General features: G+C 44.4%; 1 protein-coding gene and 1 long non-coding RNA gene across 4 annotated transcripts; one reads left to right on the top strand and one right to left on the bottom strand.

The window, feature by feature from the left end:
- Positions 1-4438: 4438 nt before the first annotated feature.
- On the bottom strand, positions 4439-17474 carry LOC131885011 (protein CBFA2T1-like). 3 transcript variants are annotated; one of them, XM_059232930.1, is made up of 9 exons: positions 17317-17474; positions 16061-16303; positions 15246-15630; positions 14159-14351; positions 10507-10985; positions 6511-6712; positions 5575-6257; positions 5070-5501; positions 4439-5001 (listed from the first exon to the last, which is right to left on the bottom strand). In XM_059232930.1, exons 3-9 carry the CDS (start codon positions 15324-15326, stop codon positions 4687-4689), a joined length of 2385 nt encoding a protein of 794 aa, XP_059088913.1. In that variant the 5' UTR covers positions 15327-15630; positions 16061-16303; positions 17317-17474; the 3' UTR covers positions 4439-4686. The 3 variants fall into 3 exon arrangements, with proteins under 3 accessions (XP_059088913.1, XP_059088914.1, XP_059088916.1); XM_059232931.1 differs by lacking the exons at positions 15246-15630; positions 16061-16303; positions 17317-17474 and adding an exon at positions 15078-15222; XM_059232933.1 differs by lacking the exons at positions 14159-14351; positions 15246-15630; positions 16061-16303; positions 17317-17474 and adding an exon at positions 11193-11286.
- Positions 11297-12109, top strand: LOC131885012 (uncharacterized). Its single transcript, XR_009373776.1, has 2 exons — positions 11297-11858; positions 11946-12109. It is a non-coding gene; the product is annotated as an uncharacterized LOC131885012 (long non-coding RNA).
- Positions 17475-17751: the final 277 nt, after the last annotated feature.

Here is a 17751-nt window from a genome sequence, read left to right as displayed (position 1 = left end):
TTGGCCAATTCCCATCAAGTTGTGAAGTTGTGTGAACGGAAGATGATGACGTTATTATCAAATTTTGAGAGGTCACTCGTACTTTTGAGGCTTAATAGTTCTTTGTTAAGGAATTCAATTAGAGTTTGAGTTCTTCTAACCACGAAAAGAATGGTTCATGTAGCATTGTATTTTAATAAAAAATGTCACAGTTTTAACTTGCATGAAAACGCTTTTTAGCCGAAAAAAGCTGTTTTTAGACATATATTTCTACAACTTTAGAATTTCCTATTATTGCAATAATCTTTTTGACACCTTAAACAAGTTTTTATTATCTGACATTGCGATTTGCATCTTGGTTTTTAGTCCCTCTTTTGCATTGAAAAGTACCCCAGTGATCTCCCAAAATATGCGCTGAAATCATCAGACAGCCGCTCCTTCAATGCCCCAAGTTTGAAGTTCTCAAACAAGCCTAAGTTTGACAGGTCAATCAAGTCAATTAAATACCCCAAGATCCATGAAATATCAGTGCCGACGACAAGAATTGCTATTTCGATCGCTGTTGGTGAAATAGCTCGTTTTGCATTCATCAGAATGTTCATTAGTGTTAGAAAGAGGCACATGAGGCGTTTTCTCCCTATACGGTTAATAGTACACTTGTTAATTTGGGAACATTTGAAAGCCAATAAAATTACGTGAGTTGCATGAGAGCGTGCTTGCTCGACGTGACGGGGACTTCGCTGTCGATGAGATATGTAGACATTAAGTGAGCCTGCTATCTAAATTCACATTGGTTTGGATTTAGTCCTCGAATCCACCATTAAAATGAGGGATTTTGATTCTTGTAATATACGAGTATTGGTATGACATCTAGCCTAACCATATATAAAAGTTGCAATAACCCACTATTCCTTGAATGTTAGTTCCAAATGCGATTAAGTGTGATTGTCTGATAACAAATCAGAATTGAATTGAATAGGCTGAATTTGTTTTTAATACTATTGAATGAAAAAAGTCTTTGTTGTATAACGAGACCCTCCGGAATGTACCACATGAGTGGGTATCCAAATTCAAGAGATTGGGAGAGGGTACTTAAGCCCTTTCAAAGAGTGTACGTCTGGTCCCTTTCTTGCGATGGCAGATTCTTCTGGGTGTTCGAAAAAAGCCCCTTGAAGTTGATGAGAAACTTGCCAAATGATTTGAATCGGCTTCCCTTGGCTCTTTGGAGCTGAGCTTACCAACTATTTCGTCCATGTTTGCCAGCTAGCTAACTATACGTTTAAAGTGGACGTTGTTGGCTGATTGACGTGTCAACGGCAAAATTGGGTGGGTGATCAAGACAGTCAAAGGCGGACGACGCTCAACAGCACAATCCACCCGAGAGAACCAGGGGAATCAACTTCGGATTGAGGAATCGAGGACCCCTCCCTACTATTTTGGGTGCTCCCTTCTAACGTGGTTCTCAGCTCTCTCCTTTCTTAGGCGACAAACTTTGGATGTCAAATGTGGGCTGCCAATCGCAGAAAATCAGGATGAGTTCTGGCCCCTTGAGAACAAAGCGCTGAATTCAAGCAAAGAAAGATGGAAAGGGTATCAGTGCCTCCAAATGGGAGGAGAAAAAAGTGCAATGTATTTCCTAAAAGCGCAAAATTGGCAAAAATGGTGATCCGATCAAAATTGCACGATTTTAACCTCAATTAAACATTACGTAACATGGGCGATCAAGACTCCTATGCATTGTTGAATGTACATAGCTTTGGAACTAGTTTTGGATGTTATTCAGACACTAATCTCTCAAATATATGGCAGCTAGGTCCTTTACTCTTGTTCATCCTCAAAATGCGTTTTATCTCAATACTGCAAGGGATTTGCACAAACACTAGAGGGAGGGAATTCTTGGTTTTCTGAGTGAATTGTGTTTTCCACGCGTTATCGTCTATTGAATAGGCTAAAAGAAATAAATTACACATTTCTTGTGCGTTGCTTGATAGCGGGGAAAATTTTCAGATTTCCCCGAAAGTGGAAGCTATGGAAGCTGTGGTGTAATGCTACATGTGCGATAATGAAATTTGTCTAGACTTAAGGGGATATTTCATGACCAACCACTCGGTTGGCTCAACAATGCAATTGAAGTGGTCGGCCGTCCGTCCTACATCTAGGTTCCCACGTCGTACTGATATTTAAGAGCTTATTATTTTTGCCGTTTTTTTTGTTTCAAAGTGCCATGTGTTTGCTCCTCGTCGAAACACTTTCCAAACCTGAATGAACTCATTTATCAAGCCCCAAGTTTTGAGAAATAAAACTCCTGTTTGAATCTAAGTAAGAGAGGTGTTGCGTGGTTTTGATGTCCTAAAGATTCAAATGAAGTGGCAACGTAGCAAACAAAATTAGCTGGTGAATGTAACTACGTAATTCTTTATTTCCCATCAATGGAAGACAGCACTTGCGTGAATTTTCATCTAAACAAAGGTATAAATCCTCATGACTTTTTTTAGATAAATGGTTTTGGGGCTTTTTCTGACAATTTCTTTATTTCGCTTGACTTCCTTGGGGGGGGGGGTTCTTGTTCGTAAAATAGTATTTCAAGTAATGCACAATGGATTAGTAATGAATTATGTTGTACTTTTTAGGTTCAGTTTCTATTTCAAAATATTATGACGTCAGCATAATGAAGTCAAAGTATCTACGAATAAATTTTGACGAAATATTGATTTTCCAATATTACAAAATCATATTTTTATGGATGCATTCCTTTAAGTGTCTGCAAATCAACATTTGCAGCCAGTATTTAGTGACTATTTTTGCTCATATTTTTATTCGCTTATTTATTGGGATGTTTTTTTGATTGATTTGCCTATGGTAGTGGTAAATAAATTTCTTAAGCGTTGCTTGCTATGTTTCATCATAAATTATAGTAGATTTAGAAAAACGGATAACTCTGAAATTCCTCCCGGGAGGATTATGATTTTATGTTGTCCGGGTGGGTTTAAGGGCACCTTGAGATTCATTGATTTTATATTTATCAATCATAAAGATTTAATCCTGCATTTGTTTGAATTGGAGGTCATGTGCATATTCAGCTTAGTTCCTTGTCAATGTTGACTTTAATAATGCATCCTTCATTTACACTGAAAATATATTCATTCATATCGATCCATCATAGCCTTTAAGTTTTAGATTCCCTATTTATTATCCTTTCAGAAAGAGTGGCGTTTTGAGAAAAATAATTATATGACTTTTAATTTGATATGAAAGACAATATGTTTTACTCATTATAAATGTTTTGGTAATCTTTTTATGTTTTTGAATTTTAATACTTTTACTGGAGTGAAAATGACGCACTGACTTTCCCAAAATAGGTGATGATGCCATTATACTTTTTTTCTCTTCGCTTCCCATCTCTATCGACCTTCCATCATTGACGTTTAATCGGCAGAGGTTTATATATGGAATGTTTTCTAGCGTGGATGTTGAGGGAACTCGCCAGACTTACGAAACGGCAATTTGCTTAAAATGAGAGCCACTTATGTATTATAACCACGTTTATAACCAACCTCAAAATTTTGGCAAGCGCCCAAGTGTTGGCCATGTTCTTGTCCCTTTTTCAGAAACTCCCCTCTTACCTAGGGGGGAAATACGCATCCAACCAACCAATTCTAGCATTCCCAAACTCTCCAGGCTCAAATTAATTCCACACGAGAAAGCGGATTTCGGTCCTTGTTTACTTAAGACTAAGGCCATTGTGCTCCTACTAGGTACTGCTACTACTGACTGCATTGGCATGGGGCCATTGGGCTGTTAGCCGAGAACCGGTCCTCGGATGATACTGTTGTCTCACCTCATTGTTTGGTTCCCAACTTTGTGGAGGGTATTGGGACCAAGCTGTGAATAAGAAAGCGACCGACCAACCGACCACTCGCCCACCAGCATTGAATGTGAATCTGCCAACTTAAGGCGAAAAAGATTCCGCAGTTGGGAGTTTGTAGCTATACTATGCTGGAATTGATACAACCATGTTCAGGTTTAATCCAAATTGTCGACTCTCTTGAGCCAAAGCATAGAATATCAAGCCTCAGGTACATGTTTCCTCAACCAAAGTGCGGGCACAATGTGTACACGGGACTCGCTTGGAACGATGGTTTTCCTATCTGACCAATTCAGTTAAGCAAACACGAGCGTGCGACCCAGTGGTGGTGGTGGTGATGATGTTGGTGGTGGTGGTGGTGTATTTTGTAGATTACCACGCCAAGTGTTTCTCGCCCAAAAATGGAAAAAGAAGGACGAGACCCAAAACACAGGGGACGGAACAAACGTCTACTAGGCTTTGGCTTAAAAACCACCACTACTGTTGTTATTTTATGGGAAATAGCATGAGCAGAAATGAGAATCTTTCAATTGCTCACAATCTCAATTCATACAATGCTCAAGGTTCAAATATTTGAAGCCAAAGGAAGACATCTTTCATAATTGTACTCTTTATTCTGACAAAAAATTGTTTGTAACATTGCTTTTCTGATTTATCTTGTTTAGAATGAAGACATCGAATCAATTGCAACAATGAGTGGCGACCAAGCTCGTATTGCAAGATCGGTTCATAATATCAACCAAAATGAGCCTAGGCTAAGCTTTATTGCTCCATGTGCCCGTGGGTGAGTGACCCGATACATCATCCAGCAAATGCAATATCTCGTGGATGACGATTCTGCTTCAATCATAATCATCAGACTCGTCGTCTCCGTTCGCCACACTTTGGACCGTTGTGGTCCGTGGCGTTCCCTCAACGTCTGGATTGGCAATGTTCCCGCTGACCTCGTCAGGGTCCGAGGACCTTATTTTGATCCTCATTGCTCCGCCCTCTTCGCTCTTGGTCTCCGGGTCCAATGGGGGATCTTTTTGAAATCCGCACACCTTGTGATGGCCTTCCCAATCTTTGTGTTGACAGAATTGGCTGCAATATCTGGCGAGGTTGCATCCGCTGCACGTTTCTGTCGCTTGTCTCCCGCAATTCCAGCAACACTGTGACTGAAGAAGTGAACGAAAACAGAGTGTAATTAGTCGCAGTAAGTTCGCGAAATATGAAGGAATAATACCTTGGCATCTGTTAGCCGTGATTTATCGTCAGAGGGCGCTCGGCTCGTTTTGGAAGCAGCTTCTAGGAGGAGGTACTTTTCGATCTTGTTGCGTTCATTGGCCACAGATTCCACGGCTCTTTTCTCGGCCATGGCCACAGCTCGTTGGAGCTCTGTCATGGCTGCCCGCTTGACGTCTTGAACGGCCTCCTCCGCCCGACGCCGAACTTCAATGACTTTTTCCTCGGTGTTTCGCAATGTAGCCGCAAGGAGCTCGTTCATGGAGGCTTGATTTGCGGAGGTGCTCAAAGACCTCGACCTTGAGCCGTTGGGCTCATGCAAATCGTAGCTATTTAATGGAGTCCCCGGAGGTGTTTGGCCCATTTGTCGTTGTTGGAGAATCGTCAGAGCTCGCTTTGTCTTGTCCACCATTCCCAATATACAATTTAGCATCTAGAGATATCAAGTAAATAACTAACAGACCCTGAATTTGGGATCAACACTAAGGGCAGCCTTTATTATTTACCACATGTATATTTTTCCACTCCTCATCGTGCTGATGGTGGGTGGAAGACGAGGACAGGGACGACGGTGTGGTTCGAGGTCCAATACCGCTTGTCCTTTGCATACCTTCATTAGTCGAGGCTCCATTCAGGCCCTCCCGTCCAAACAAAGAGGCATGGTGACGCCATGAATGGGGATAAACCCTCTGCTGTTGACGGATCGTCGACATTTTTCCCGGTCCATCTCCGACCCTATTACACTGAGCATTGTCGCCCATTGGGGCGCCCACGCCGTTGGTACGACTACTTCCTGTTCCGTGTCCCCCAACCACATTGTCCATCGTGGCTGACCCATTGGCCATCTTAAGACGCTTGACGCCTGATTCTGCCGTCGGACCGTCTTCCGTTCCACTCTCCTCACTGTCGCGGCGGTCCTGTTCTAAAATGCCATTCCCACATCCTGTGCGAGCAGGACTAGTGTGCAGGTGATGTGGGCTGTCATTAGCACTTGGTGCGAATGCAGACGAGGTGGTCGTAGAGGAGGTCGACGATGAGGAAGAGGTGGTTCCAAGGTGATTGGGTCCGTTGCCGAGAGGGGACTTTCGTTTGCCACCGTTGAAACGAGGTTGAATGATATTGAAACCCAAGCCACCACATGAAGGAGAGGAATCTGAGTTGAAGATGTCGTTGTGTTCTGTTCCTGATCCTAATTGGAAAAGAAAATCAGTTCCAGACCATACATAGTACACCGCATTGGCTTCATTGGCTTATTCTCATGCCACATTCTCCTCATGGGGGTCCGTGGATACGTTAACAGGTACCAATGAAATATGCCATGAGATTGGTTGTAACTATTTGAAAAAAAATCTTTAATGGTTCCATTCGTTACTCCACATGTAGTCGAATCTACCCAAACCACAAGCGCTCATTTGACTTATCATTTCTCGTGTATTACGTACCTGTTGGCATGTCCAAGAGGAGATTCTGGTGGGCTTTTAAGTATTGCAAGGGCGTCTGAGACGTCAGTAGAGCTAATGTGGCAATATCGCGTGCCAAAAGAGGGATGTTGGATTTGAGGAAGGGTAGGACAAAACTCCGGAGTGGAAAGTTGGTCACCTCTTGCACGACATGATGAAACTCCCCCGTGGAAATGCTACCGGCCTAGAGTAGAGAGGAAATGAGAAAATGAGAGGAGTGGATCGAATTATTTGGCACAAAGTTACTCAATCAAGTACTATTCTAGTGCTGTGTCATACTGTAGAGTTCTCAGAAAGACTTGGTTGTACGTAGGTCCTTCCATCCCCCACGATCGGGACAACGCTCAAGAACCTTGTTCTCCGATCTCTCTAGTCATTCCCGTCTGTCAGGACGCGATAAACATGTTTGATCCCAACATCCCATAAGTTCTGACAAGGACAATATTTATGTGTCAGAAAATTTTCGCCACTCCGGGACTTCCCTGCAGAATCAAGCACTGTTTCTTGATGATAAGAGGAGACACTATTCCTTGTCCGCAGTACTGGTTCCCTTCGTCTTTCCATCTTTCTTTCTTTCTTCTTTCTTTTTCTTTCTCTCAACCCCACTACATCCATCCACTTGCCGTTGGCCTTCACAACTTTCATCTTGAGTCAAAGTGATGGGCTAAAGATGATGAGCGCACCTCGTCAGAATTGCTGGTGACGAACCGAGCACTCGACTTCCACGTTCTTGACACGTCTGATTTCAAACTTGCATTTTCTGCCTCAATGAGTGGTACAACAGATTGCACTTTGGATTCGGTTGGCCAACGCCAGTACAACCAATAGTAAGGCACCTCCATCATCAAGAGTTCGTCTAGAGCATTTCCCCAGTTTAATTTTCATCCCTTTTGGCCTTTTTTTGAAACGACGCATGGCCGCCAAACCGGCGAGGCCAAGTGTGAACGGGCCAGAGGCAGTGAGCAAACACGGAGGGTCGACGAGTGAACCGAGTGAACCCTTTCGAGACAAGTGGGACACTTGCCGTGCTCGATAAGGAAATGCTTTCAAATGGAAAAGGGACCGGGAAAGGAACACTTGAGCATTCTCCCACCGGTAGGTAATAAGCACCCAACTCCCAACCCTAGATTAAAAGATCGAAAGCCTGGCAAGTGGATAAAAGAAAGATAGTAGCACCTTGTAGGTAGGCACAGAGAGGCTGGTCCCTCCCCCCTCCCCTCTTCCCCTCTCCCTCCTTCCGTCCTTCCCTGTCTCTCTAAGCAATCCCTACCTTGCCTTTTCCCGAACTCAAAGGCTCAAACACATGGTACGTAATACATCGCACATTGCGAGTTCCTTCCCAGATGTGACTCGGCTCCATGTGGAGATTTTCTCTCACATGTTCCCAGCTTGCCTTGTAAATCGTAAGACTAGAATTGTAACACAGAGGCGGAGGTTTTATGTGCCCAAGACAGACGTGAGGGAAAGGTAGGGAAAAATTAGATTGTCGACAGGGAAATTATAAATGTTATTGGCCTGTTTTCACCAGAAACACACGTTTGTTATTTGAATCCAATTGTCTCAGTGTTTTTAACACAAATCAGATATTCTTATGTTGAACTGCCGAGGCCTTATCAATTTAACCACGGGGATCACGTATCTGCCTGTATTGAATCACATTCAAGGAGTTGGAAGTTTAGGCAAGTCAATGCTCGCCAGGTCTGTATTCAAATGGCATTGGTAAATTTCCAGCCTGACAAACCATCATGATTTTGAGCGTAGATGGGGAGCTGAGCAGAGTTTCTTGTCAAAGGATTCTCACACCACCAATCCCACATGTTGGAAACTTTTTGATCTTGTCGTCGTCTGCCGTGTGTTTTGAAATGAGCCTCATCTGTTGGAAGAAGGAAGCTTGAGGGAAGGAAAGAAGAGCACACATCGGGCTCTTGATTTCTTGCATGATGGTGCCACCATATGTGATGGCACCACCACCACTACCGCCCCCGCTACCACCACTGTTACTGCCAGTCTTCCCGATCTTCCAGAAACGAAAAGTGCTTGCACTGCTCTCTCGGAGTTGTAGAATCGTAAGGCGTCCCCCAAACCTACTACACATACTACATACGTAGGAACGAACATCCCGCTTGAAAGTACAATAATCAGTTCCACATGGTTGTTCAACCCACGTCGAGGACTAGTGCCGACTCCTGACTACCTTGTGATGGGGGCTGGAGGCACGTGAAACTCCGCTAAACAAGTATTGAACCATGGAAGCTTTGAAACACTCAAGCGGGCACCCTGATATCCCCACGGCTTCCACTAGACCAACCAGTGCCAGCCATTTAGATTCAACTATCAAGGGCTCATTTCAAGCGCCTAGTAGGTATCTATGTCTAGGCATTCGTTATCAATGGAAAACTTGGGTGCTTGGCCCCGTGTCGAAACTCGGTCTATTCCGAGCTAAATTTGAACGCTCAAGAACGGGTGTTCTCTATGGACAAGTAGGAACTTTAGGTGGTACGGGTCTCCGTGGCACAATTGTGTACTACATCTGTTCGAACTGGTCGGATGGTAACACATGCATCCGATGACAGACGGCCTCCTCCTTCGCCTATTCCTCCTTCTCCTCACTTTTTCTTTTGAGACTCCTGTCGTCTCCGATGGTTGCTAATATTTTGTTGAAAGGGTTGCATTGATCCAATCGTGGATCACACAACACTTTGGATCTGCCTGCCTGTCTGCCTACTAGAGAAATGGTTTCGTTTTGGGTCCCATGGAACCTGGGAAAATGTGAAACCTAGGGAGAGGTGTTCTTTCAGCACCACAAGTAGAGCAGCTACACTTAGTTGTGACTGCACAAACACGAGCGCCAGTATTTCGTTAGCTGTTGTCGTACGAGTGTTTAAAGAAGGAGAGGGAACACCGTTCGTTTCACGGGGATATCATAACAATAAATTGTGCGGATGTGTACACTGGTGTTGGGAATGTGTGCTTCCCAAATGCCATACCTACCTTCTGGAGAAAACGCAAACCAAGACGGCCAAGACGTCCCAGGGGGGCAGTGGAGCCGAAAGAATGGCGAGGACCTGGTTTAATACTACTTATACTACCAATTTCCGTGATTAATTTCACATGTGCCTGTTTGGGACGGTGACTTCCAGTCAACGACGATACACGTACGTGTTAGCAGCGCACCCAAGTAGGCACTGACTGAGACCTTCTTCTTCGGCTCTTTCTTCGGCTGTTTGCCCTTCTCAACCTCCCCTTTCCCACTCCTCCTCCTCGCTTGATCCTCACTGCTCGTGGCACACACCCACACCACTCACAGACAGCATTGCACACACTCGGGGGCGGGTCCTTTTTTTTGGCAGAAAAGTGTAAAATCTGTTGGAAATGGCACTGATATGAAAGCAAGACTGGGAGAAATTGGCAAAATGTGTTTGACAGGGCTCTAAAGTTGGGTGGTGTATTATAGTGCGTCGCTGTTGGGTGGTAGACTGGTGGGGTGGTACTTGAGCCCATCTTAGACCACTATGTATGAGAGCATTCCATTTCCATAGAGGAGGCACACAAGACGCCCGCATGTACGAGGATTTGAATTACGGGTCACTCTTTGGTAGTAGTAACAGTAGTAGTGACCTATTAAGAACCTAATGCGAAGGCATCGTGATTGGCACTTTTCCTTTGGAAACTTGATATTGAAGAGTCACAGCTGACAATTGTCTATTTTCAACTTGCTACAACGTCCCAGTGAACCTTCCTATCCAAATGATGAGGGTTCTATCTAACCCAAAACTTCAATTCAGAAGCCAGGGTAGTAGGTATCAAATGCCATTATGTAAATCTGTTGATCTATTGAGAGTCCCTTGATAGATCTGTCGCAATAAAAATCAATCCACAGACTTGGACCTAACGCCAATCTCATGACCTATTCGTCTTATTTTCATGAAAGCAAATCCACTGTAATGAACTCCCCAACCAAAAAAAAACAACACTTACCACCAAGTTGAAGACGAGCTCCTTGACCTTTTCGCCGACGTCGGGACTAATATCCACTCCGAAATGAATGAGCGTGCATAAGAACCGTTTCACCTTAAAGATAGTCCGGGATTCGCTCAAAGCATCCCCGCCCTGCACAACAGCCGTGGCAACCGTCGTGGCAACCGTGGTGGGGTGGGTGGTGTTGGATGTGGGCGGTGGTGGGTGATGAAGATGAGAGGGGTGTGGGTGCTGCTGCTGAAGATGAGGCGGGGCGAGTCGGATGCTATTGGTGGCGGATGTTCCATGGGCATTGGTCAGAAGGTAAGCGAATGATGAGCTCTTGGATCCCGAGGATAAGGACGAGGACCCCACCAATTGGGGGGACACTCGTTGGGTCAAGGTCGTTGGTGTCAAGTGGTGGGAACCACCGGATGTGGTAGGCTGGCCTCCCAAGCCCGATGATGGAAATGGGGGAGGCGAGCCCGGCGATCGGGAACCTGTAATCGAAAGCAAACGAATGTCATTTAACTGAGTTGGGACGTTCCTTATCGATCATGCATCTGTATATGCAGTACAGCAGCCAGTATACGTGAAATAAGAAAGAGAGAAGAGGGTCGGGACCAAAGTATTTCGAAAATAGTCTGGTCATAACAGCTTTTGGGGCCAGCCCATTTAAAAGTGCAAAACAGGCGGAGTTCACAAACATGTGTTCTCAACAAATCTGTTTCGAACAGCTTTCCCTGGAGAGTGCACTTGACATCGAAGTCTATATTTCGCCGGCATCACCAACATTGCACTCACTCACTCACTCACTCACTCACTCACTCACTCACTCACTCACTCACTCACTCTCAATGGCAAACCGAACGAACTCACAGATGTACCGGAATACCCTCATGAAAGTTCCCACTCTGACAATCCAATGACACGAAACAACAACACCAAAAGATAGCATTTTCTGTAAATGCTATCAATACTCGCACGTCGTGAGTTTGCGTGCGTGCGAAACAACAGTATTAGTGCAGGTCAATGGGCAGTGTTGGGCATATCCCCATCACCCGATTTCACATCTATGAGTATAAAGGTTCTTCTTCTGCCATTCTCGTTCCTTACAGCAGTCTTTGTTGTGTGTGCCCTGCTTTTGAGAGGGGGAGCGTCAAAATCAGCTGGTCTTTAACTAATGGTCTTCTCTTCGAAAAGATGAGGAATGTGAAGGAATGGGTCCCACTGAGCAGAAGCTAGACTGCAGTAAAGGCCAGAGGAGAAACATGAACGGAATATCGACGAACATCCTAAAGTCAGATCAGTGGTGCTCCATCTTGAGTTCTGCGACATCATTGTACATACCTGGGGAACAACTAGCCTATCTGGTGAGATCATGAACAGGTTGAGTATTCAAGTCTTCAATACCCGCCACTCTACATATAAAACTCTGTCTGATGGATTCTCTTTTTCAGGCAGATTCAAATCTGCACGATCCACGTTTTCACGATTTCCTGCTCCGAGTAGGTGGTTAAAAGTAATCCTGAACACTTGTTTCCATGTGTTTTTTTTGCCCCTTGCATTCAGGCGTCTTCTCTTGTAAATATGTAGCTAATAATAAACCAGACATGCTTTTGTGTTTCATGAAATCCCATTTTAATTCGAGAACTTTTTCGAGGCCTCAAACTTCTTCCTAAGTCGAATGTGACTGAGTTTGAACGGTTTGATAGAGCTTGATCAAATGGGCAGTTCTTCTCTACGTAGTATTTGGCCCGTGATATTCTGGCATCCATGGTTCTTGTTTCGTCAGCCAATAAGGAATGTCAAAGACACACTAAGAGATCAGTATCTAAACGTATACGGTCTTTATTTTTGTGCATAGTCGAAAAACCGGAAAGCTGGCAAAACGAAATAATAATCATGTTAAAGGACAGAAATCAGGAAACCAAAAGGAGCCAATGTGTTTGGGCGACATATTTACGCGCAATTAAATAAGCACATGATGAACTTTAAAAGTAACTTTGGAACACTTGAGTATGCTTCTTTCCATTCTTCTTGCACCTGGTACTTCTGATCATATAGCCGAAAAAAGTTTTAAAAAAATGTATTGTCCGTGATTTAGTTACCCCCATAGAGAACAAAATATACGTAATCATCAATGGTTACGCCACTCTCCAGCCATCAACTTGCCTCATCATTTGGGCCTTTTCAAAACAAGTTGAACCATGACTATTTGGCAAATGATGTTCAAGCTCAAAGATAATGTGTTCAAGCACCCAAGCTCAAAGACGAAGCCCCCTAAAAAGGGTGCTACTAAATATGCTAGAAAATGTGTTTTGAAGTATATCATGTACTCTTTTAACCCTACATGAAAACGACACGAAAATCAAACTCATTCCTGTAAGTGTCCTAGTTTGAAAAAGTGTCCCTATATACGATTAATCTTTCGTTTTGGCCGTTCGTCCGTTTTCCCCAACCGTGTCTCGCTCTTTCTCGCTTTATCGGGGGATCTGTTTTGGATGTTCTCACTATGGTTCGACCATGTGCATGCCTGTCAGTCTCCGCCCAACTACGTAGGTACTGAACATTGCGTATTCCGTATATAAAATCGTTCTTGGTAGCGGGCGTTAACCGAGATGGAAATGCTTATGAATCCCCATTCGTATCGGTAGTGGTTGTGGCAGAAACCGATCGGTGGGGTTGGTTCTTTTGAATGAGTCAAGGTATTTAGGTTGGTTACAGAGAGCGAGCTCATCTTCTCTTCAAACGCAAATCCTGCATCTTGGCGACTTCGCGTCTCGAAAGCCAACAGTAATGGTGGGTTTTGAGCATGGCAAATAGAGACAAGGAGAGACAAGTAGAGACAAAGAGAGAGAGAGAGAGAGAGAGAGCGCTGCTTTTGATTTCCTCTTCGTTCTGGGGAAGATTTCTTTCTAAGAATGAGTAGGTTGGCGGGAGAAAGTCTCCCACACTTCAAGTGCTTTCAAGTTCCTCAGCAGAAGTGCGGCCAATAATTGCTGACAAGTGGTGAGCAGATTGGCAAGCATTTATTGAAGCACGGCTCGAGCGAAATAGGGGCGCTTTGGCAACTCTGATGATGGTATGATGGTATAAGTGGGTCTAGAGAATGAGTGAGTAAGCGAGTGAGTGAGCGGGTGAGGCCGAAAGAGGTTTTTTTCTCAAGTGCTTTTCAATTTCAGACGTTATGAGGAGGAAGTTCTGAACAAGGATGTGTCACCCGCAGAGGTTTCCGGTTCTCGTCTTTCCACGCATGCTTGCCATCCAATGGCAGCGTGCAACAAACTCCCGACGCTCCCAAGAGCCTTCCTTCCTTCTTGGGTGACGCCTCCTGTCCTCAACACAGGTTACGTGGCTGGCTGGCTGGTTGGCTGGTTGGTTAGCAGTCTGGTTAGCTGGTTGGCTTTGACATGGACACCATTGCCAAGACAAAGATCCACTCGAAAGTAAGGTGAACTCTTATCATCTCCATGCAAGCTATCATAACCATGGTTCAAATCAAACTACAGTGGGGCTTCATAGAACACGACGTCTGTGGTATTGTTTTGCACGCCCATCTTCTGCGCCCCCAAACGGGCTAACTTTTGAAATCTTTCATTTGTTTTAAGTGAGTTGAACTGTCTCTCCAACCACCTTGAAGAGCATGCTCGTATCTTAAAATCTCGCTCACCGTTGCTTGTGCCCATATGGATCCCTTGGGAATCGGGTTGCGAAGTCGTCTCCGGACTGTTCACTTTCATGGATTTCACCAGGTCAGTGCTCTCATTGTTGTTGTCTTCATCGTCGATGGGCTCCAATTTGATCCCACCTTTCATGGGTGGGCTTTGTGCTGAACGACCCAGAATGGAAGACGACATTTTCGACTAGAGAAAAAAAATAATTAAACAAAAACGCACAGGAGGATGACATTCCAGGGGACTTGGACGGTGGGTACTGTACTTTTCTTAATTAATGGCCACTTTTTCATGGGGAAGATTTAACTCAAGAGGGTTGCTTTCCAAGGAGCAAAGAAACAGGGCCGTTGGGTAAAACGTATAAGTAAGACATTCACAAGGCTTGAAATGGCATTCAATGGCTTGAGCGGTGTATAGGTAAAAAACCCTCTTAATTAGAGGTCAGCAATGTTGAAACCCAGGCCAAAGGTGACTCTTTTTCGAATGCATGTCAACCCAGTGAATGGATTCTTAGGCCCATCAAAACATTCTCCAAGTCTTCATGTGCGTATAAATCACTAGGTCCAAGGCTTGGTGGGGTACCGTATTGGTAGAGCATCCGCTTTCCAATTGGCGAATCCTGGTTCGATCCCAGGGAAGCCAAGTCCAAGCTTCTTTGCGGTATTTAAATTACAGCATGAGTTGGTGCTTTAACAGCTTAAATGGGCGAACCTGTGGTCATTCCCGAGGGTGAGGTAATAATTAATGTTGGCTGTGACGACGAAGTGGTAATGTCCCTCAATTGGGACAACCAAAATCAGTTGGCAGGCCGAGCGAGAGAGCCGCCATCTGACTTCGTAACAAACAAACAAAACAAACCACTAGGTCCATTCTTAACTGCTGAAATTCGACCCACCCCTAATATTGAAGCCTTACCTCCTTCGAGTGATGGGTATTCTCTGTTGAAGGGTTACTTATTACACTGCCGCACTATCTTTCAAAGTTCAACGGACGATTGGTTCTAACGGGTCGCGAGGACTTTATCCTACCATGACTACCACCAGAATGCCAGCATTTCCTCCGACTAGTGCCTCATATACTCACATACGTCCGTAGGGCCGTCTGGTGGGCAATAGCGCGGCACGCGCAACTTGGAGAGCAAAGCTCGAGTGCGAACTTGGGCATTACTCCTTCCTTCTCTCTTCCCCTGTTTTATTCGAAGGCCAGACGCTCGTCCTTTCTTGTTCCGTCTTTTCGTTCAGTTTGCAATGCAGATGATCTCGGTTCCTTGTTCCTTGTTCCGTGTTTTTGATCCGAGAGGCGTAACGTTTAGATGCGCCCAACACCCGAATGTATGGACCTGACACCACCTCCTCCAATCGTACCAAACCTTCTCTGAGTCGAAGAATGACTGGATGGGACGAAAGATTCACACGTGTGTCTCAGACGGTCTTTGCTCTCCGCCATCAGGACTGCAAGACCTAGAGCGCTTTATGGGAAGGATGAATCCGGTAATATATTCTGAATAAGTACAAGTGCTTGTTAATCTCGTAAAACCAACCCCCTAATCAATAATTACACGAACCATAGGTCTTCGAGAGAGATATCCTAGAATGGTTCTTAAAGCCAATCTTGAGACACTTTTTTCAAAGTCATAGACTGGGGATTTGTATCTAAGATTCATCTGGGCAGAATAGGCCTTTAAGGATGTTAAAAATGATGTCAACAATGTCTTTGGCTCCCTAACGGGAATAACACTCAGCGCCTGCATTCGAAATTGGAACGCCCGCCCTCCCACAACACTTGTCCAAAAAAAGTCAAGTCCACCTTCGAACTGGTACTTTTATAAGAATGCTAATTTTGCCATGAGCTAGATTCTAATAACAATAATAATTATTATTATTATTATGCTTTGTCACCTTGTCTTGTTTCTTGGGAAATGATCCATGGGCGCGATTGAGTGAGCTCCAGGTGTTGGAAATTAGTTGTGTCGAAATCATTCCCGAAAACAGTGGCACTTGATCGAATCCAGGCCTCCACCACCACGAGAGCCAGCCATTCGTTTTAGGGGGTAGGGAATTGTGAGGGATGTCGACTTTTCTTTTTTGACATGTTGGCCAAAACTGCACGTTTCACAATTTTGCACTGGACATAGACGAGGCCTGGAACAAAGCATCATCGGCATTATGAAGGTGCATTTGAATGTGTCCTCATCCCAGCCAACCGTTGCTTTGATCTTGGTTTTCCTACCCGTTTTATTTTGAAGAGGTCAGGCCCAAAGAAGTCTTTGGGAATGTACGCAATGCTTAAGTCCGTACTTCCCTGAGACATATGGCAATCACTCTCTTGACACGACGTGCTGGCACGGACTTCGTTTAGGGTACAAACACTCACACACACAATTTGCGGCACAGATGTGTCAATTACTGCACAATAACATTGGACCAAATCTATTCTCGGATGAACAATCGTAACCTGATGACGATCTTTTGGACAATCTGCATACGAATTTGGTTTTCTACAGATTTGTCAATGAATCGTTGCTAATTGTTGAATAATGAGACAGCTGTTGGCATTTTCTTTCCCACGAGCAGTAATAAAGCCCGTAAGAAAATGCTATGCGTATTTAACACCGAATCATACAAGTATGGTGGAAAAGAACGCTTAAATAGCTCAACACCCGAGACACCTCCCGTCTCAGGATCCTCAGCCAAAACTTAAGAGATTGTTTGATCAAACAGTGACGAAAACTTGGTTGGCGGCTAGGTTCTGGTAACAACCCCCAATAGTAGCGTAGGGTATACTCGCAAATGATGCAGATGAAATGGTATCCCATAAGCGATAATAATATAGTACTGAAACACAATTGGCAAAGCTAAACAAGACAACAGCCGCAAATCGTTAGCTGGATCTCTCATTTCCGCCGAAAGAAGCCTTCTCGCTTTTTGATGTGATAGGTGAAGAGAAAAAAAGGAACCCCCGTTTTTTTAGGCATGCCTTTAGCGACAATTGACAGGTTCATCTGATGTAGTCAAAGTCAAGTCAAAGTCAACCCAAACAGCTTACTGAGCGAGTGTTATCCCCCTGATTGATGATAAATGATAATTATCTCCTCGAAACTATCGCACAGAAGGCACGGAAATAGACTATGGATGGGATGGAGGTATGTACGTACGTGAACCGGTTTGATAATCGTGTCACTGATTGTGCATCGTTTCGGCGATCAAACAAGGACGTATGAGTAGGTACTGACGAAAACGCTAGCAGCGGATGGATATCTATCTATCTGTTCTTCATCCTGGCCGATTTGTGTTGCGGTCGGCTAGTTCTGGTTTGGCTTACTCCTAGGGTGAACAAGTGTGGGGATTTGAATTTCATCCACTCCATTCACACTTGTAGCCACACGTGTTCTTTTCTGAACAGCTTGGTAATACATGCGCCACACTTGTTTTAGAGAGTGGGTACATCTTTGATCAACGAGTTTGAGAACTACGTATCTTAAAAACGCCCTGCGCACCCGATTTACATCAGCCACAAGGCTTCGGGCTATGAGCATTAGAAACCCCGACGATCATTGAGTGTAAAACAAATACCCCACTCGGAGAGTCCC

This window comes from Tigriopus californicus, chromosome 8 (assembly GCF_007210705.1).
Source record: "Tigriopus californicus strain San Diego chromosome 8, Tcal_SD_v2.1, whole genome shotgun sequence".
NCBI lineage: Eukaryota > Metazoa > Arthropoda > Copepoda > Harpacticoida > Harpacticidae > Tigriopus > Tigriopus californicus.
Note: the sequence above shows the minus strand (reverse complement) of the source record. Positions and strands in the feature narration are given on the sequence as shown.

Excerpts from the sequence above, each read along its gene's own strand:
- LOC131885011 (XM_059232930.1), bottom strand. The coding sequence starts at position 15,326 with ATGCCCAAGTTCGCACTCGAGCTTTGCTCTCCAAGTTGCGCGTGCCGC. Across the intron at positions 6,713-10,506 it reads AGCTCGTCTTCAACTTGGTG|GCCGGTAGCATTTCCACGGG; the intron begins GTAAGTGTTGTT and ends TCTCTACTCTAG. Across the intron at positions 5,502-5,574 it reads AGTGGAAAAATATACATGTG|ATGCTAAATTGTATATTGGG; the intron begins GTAAATAATAAA and ends TGATATCTCTAG.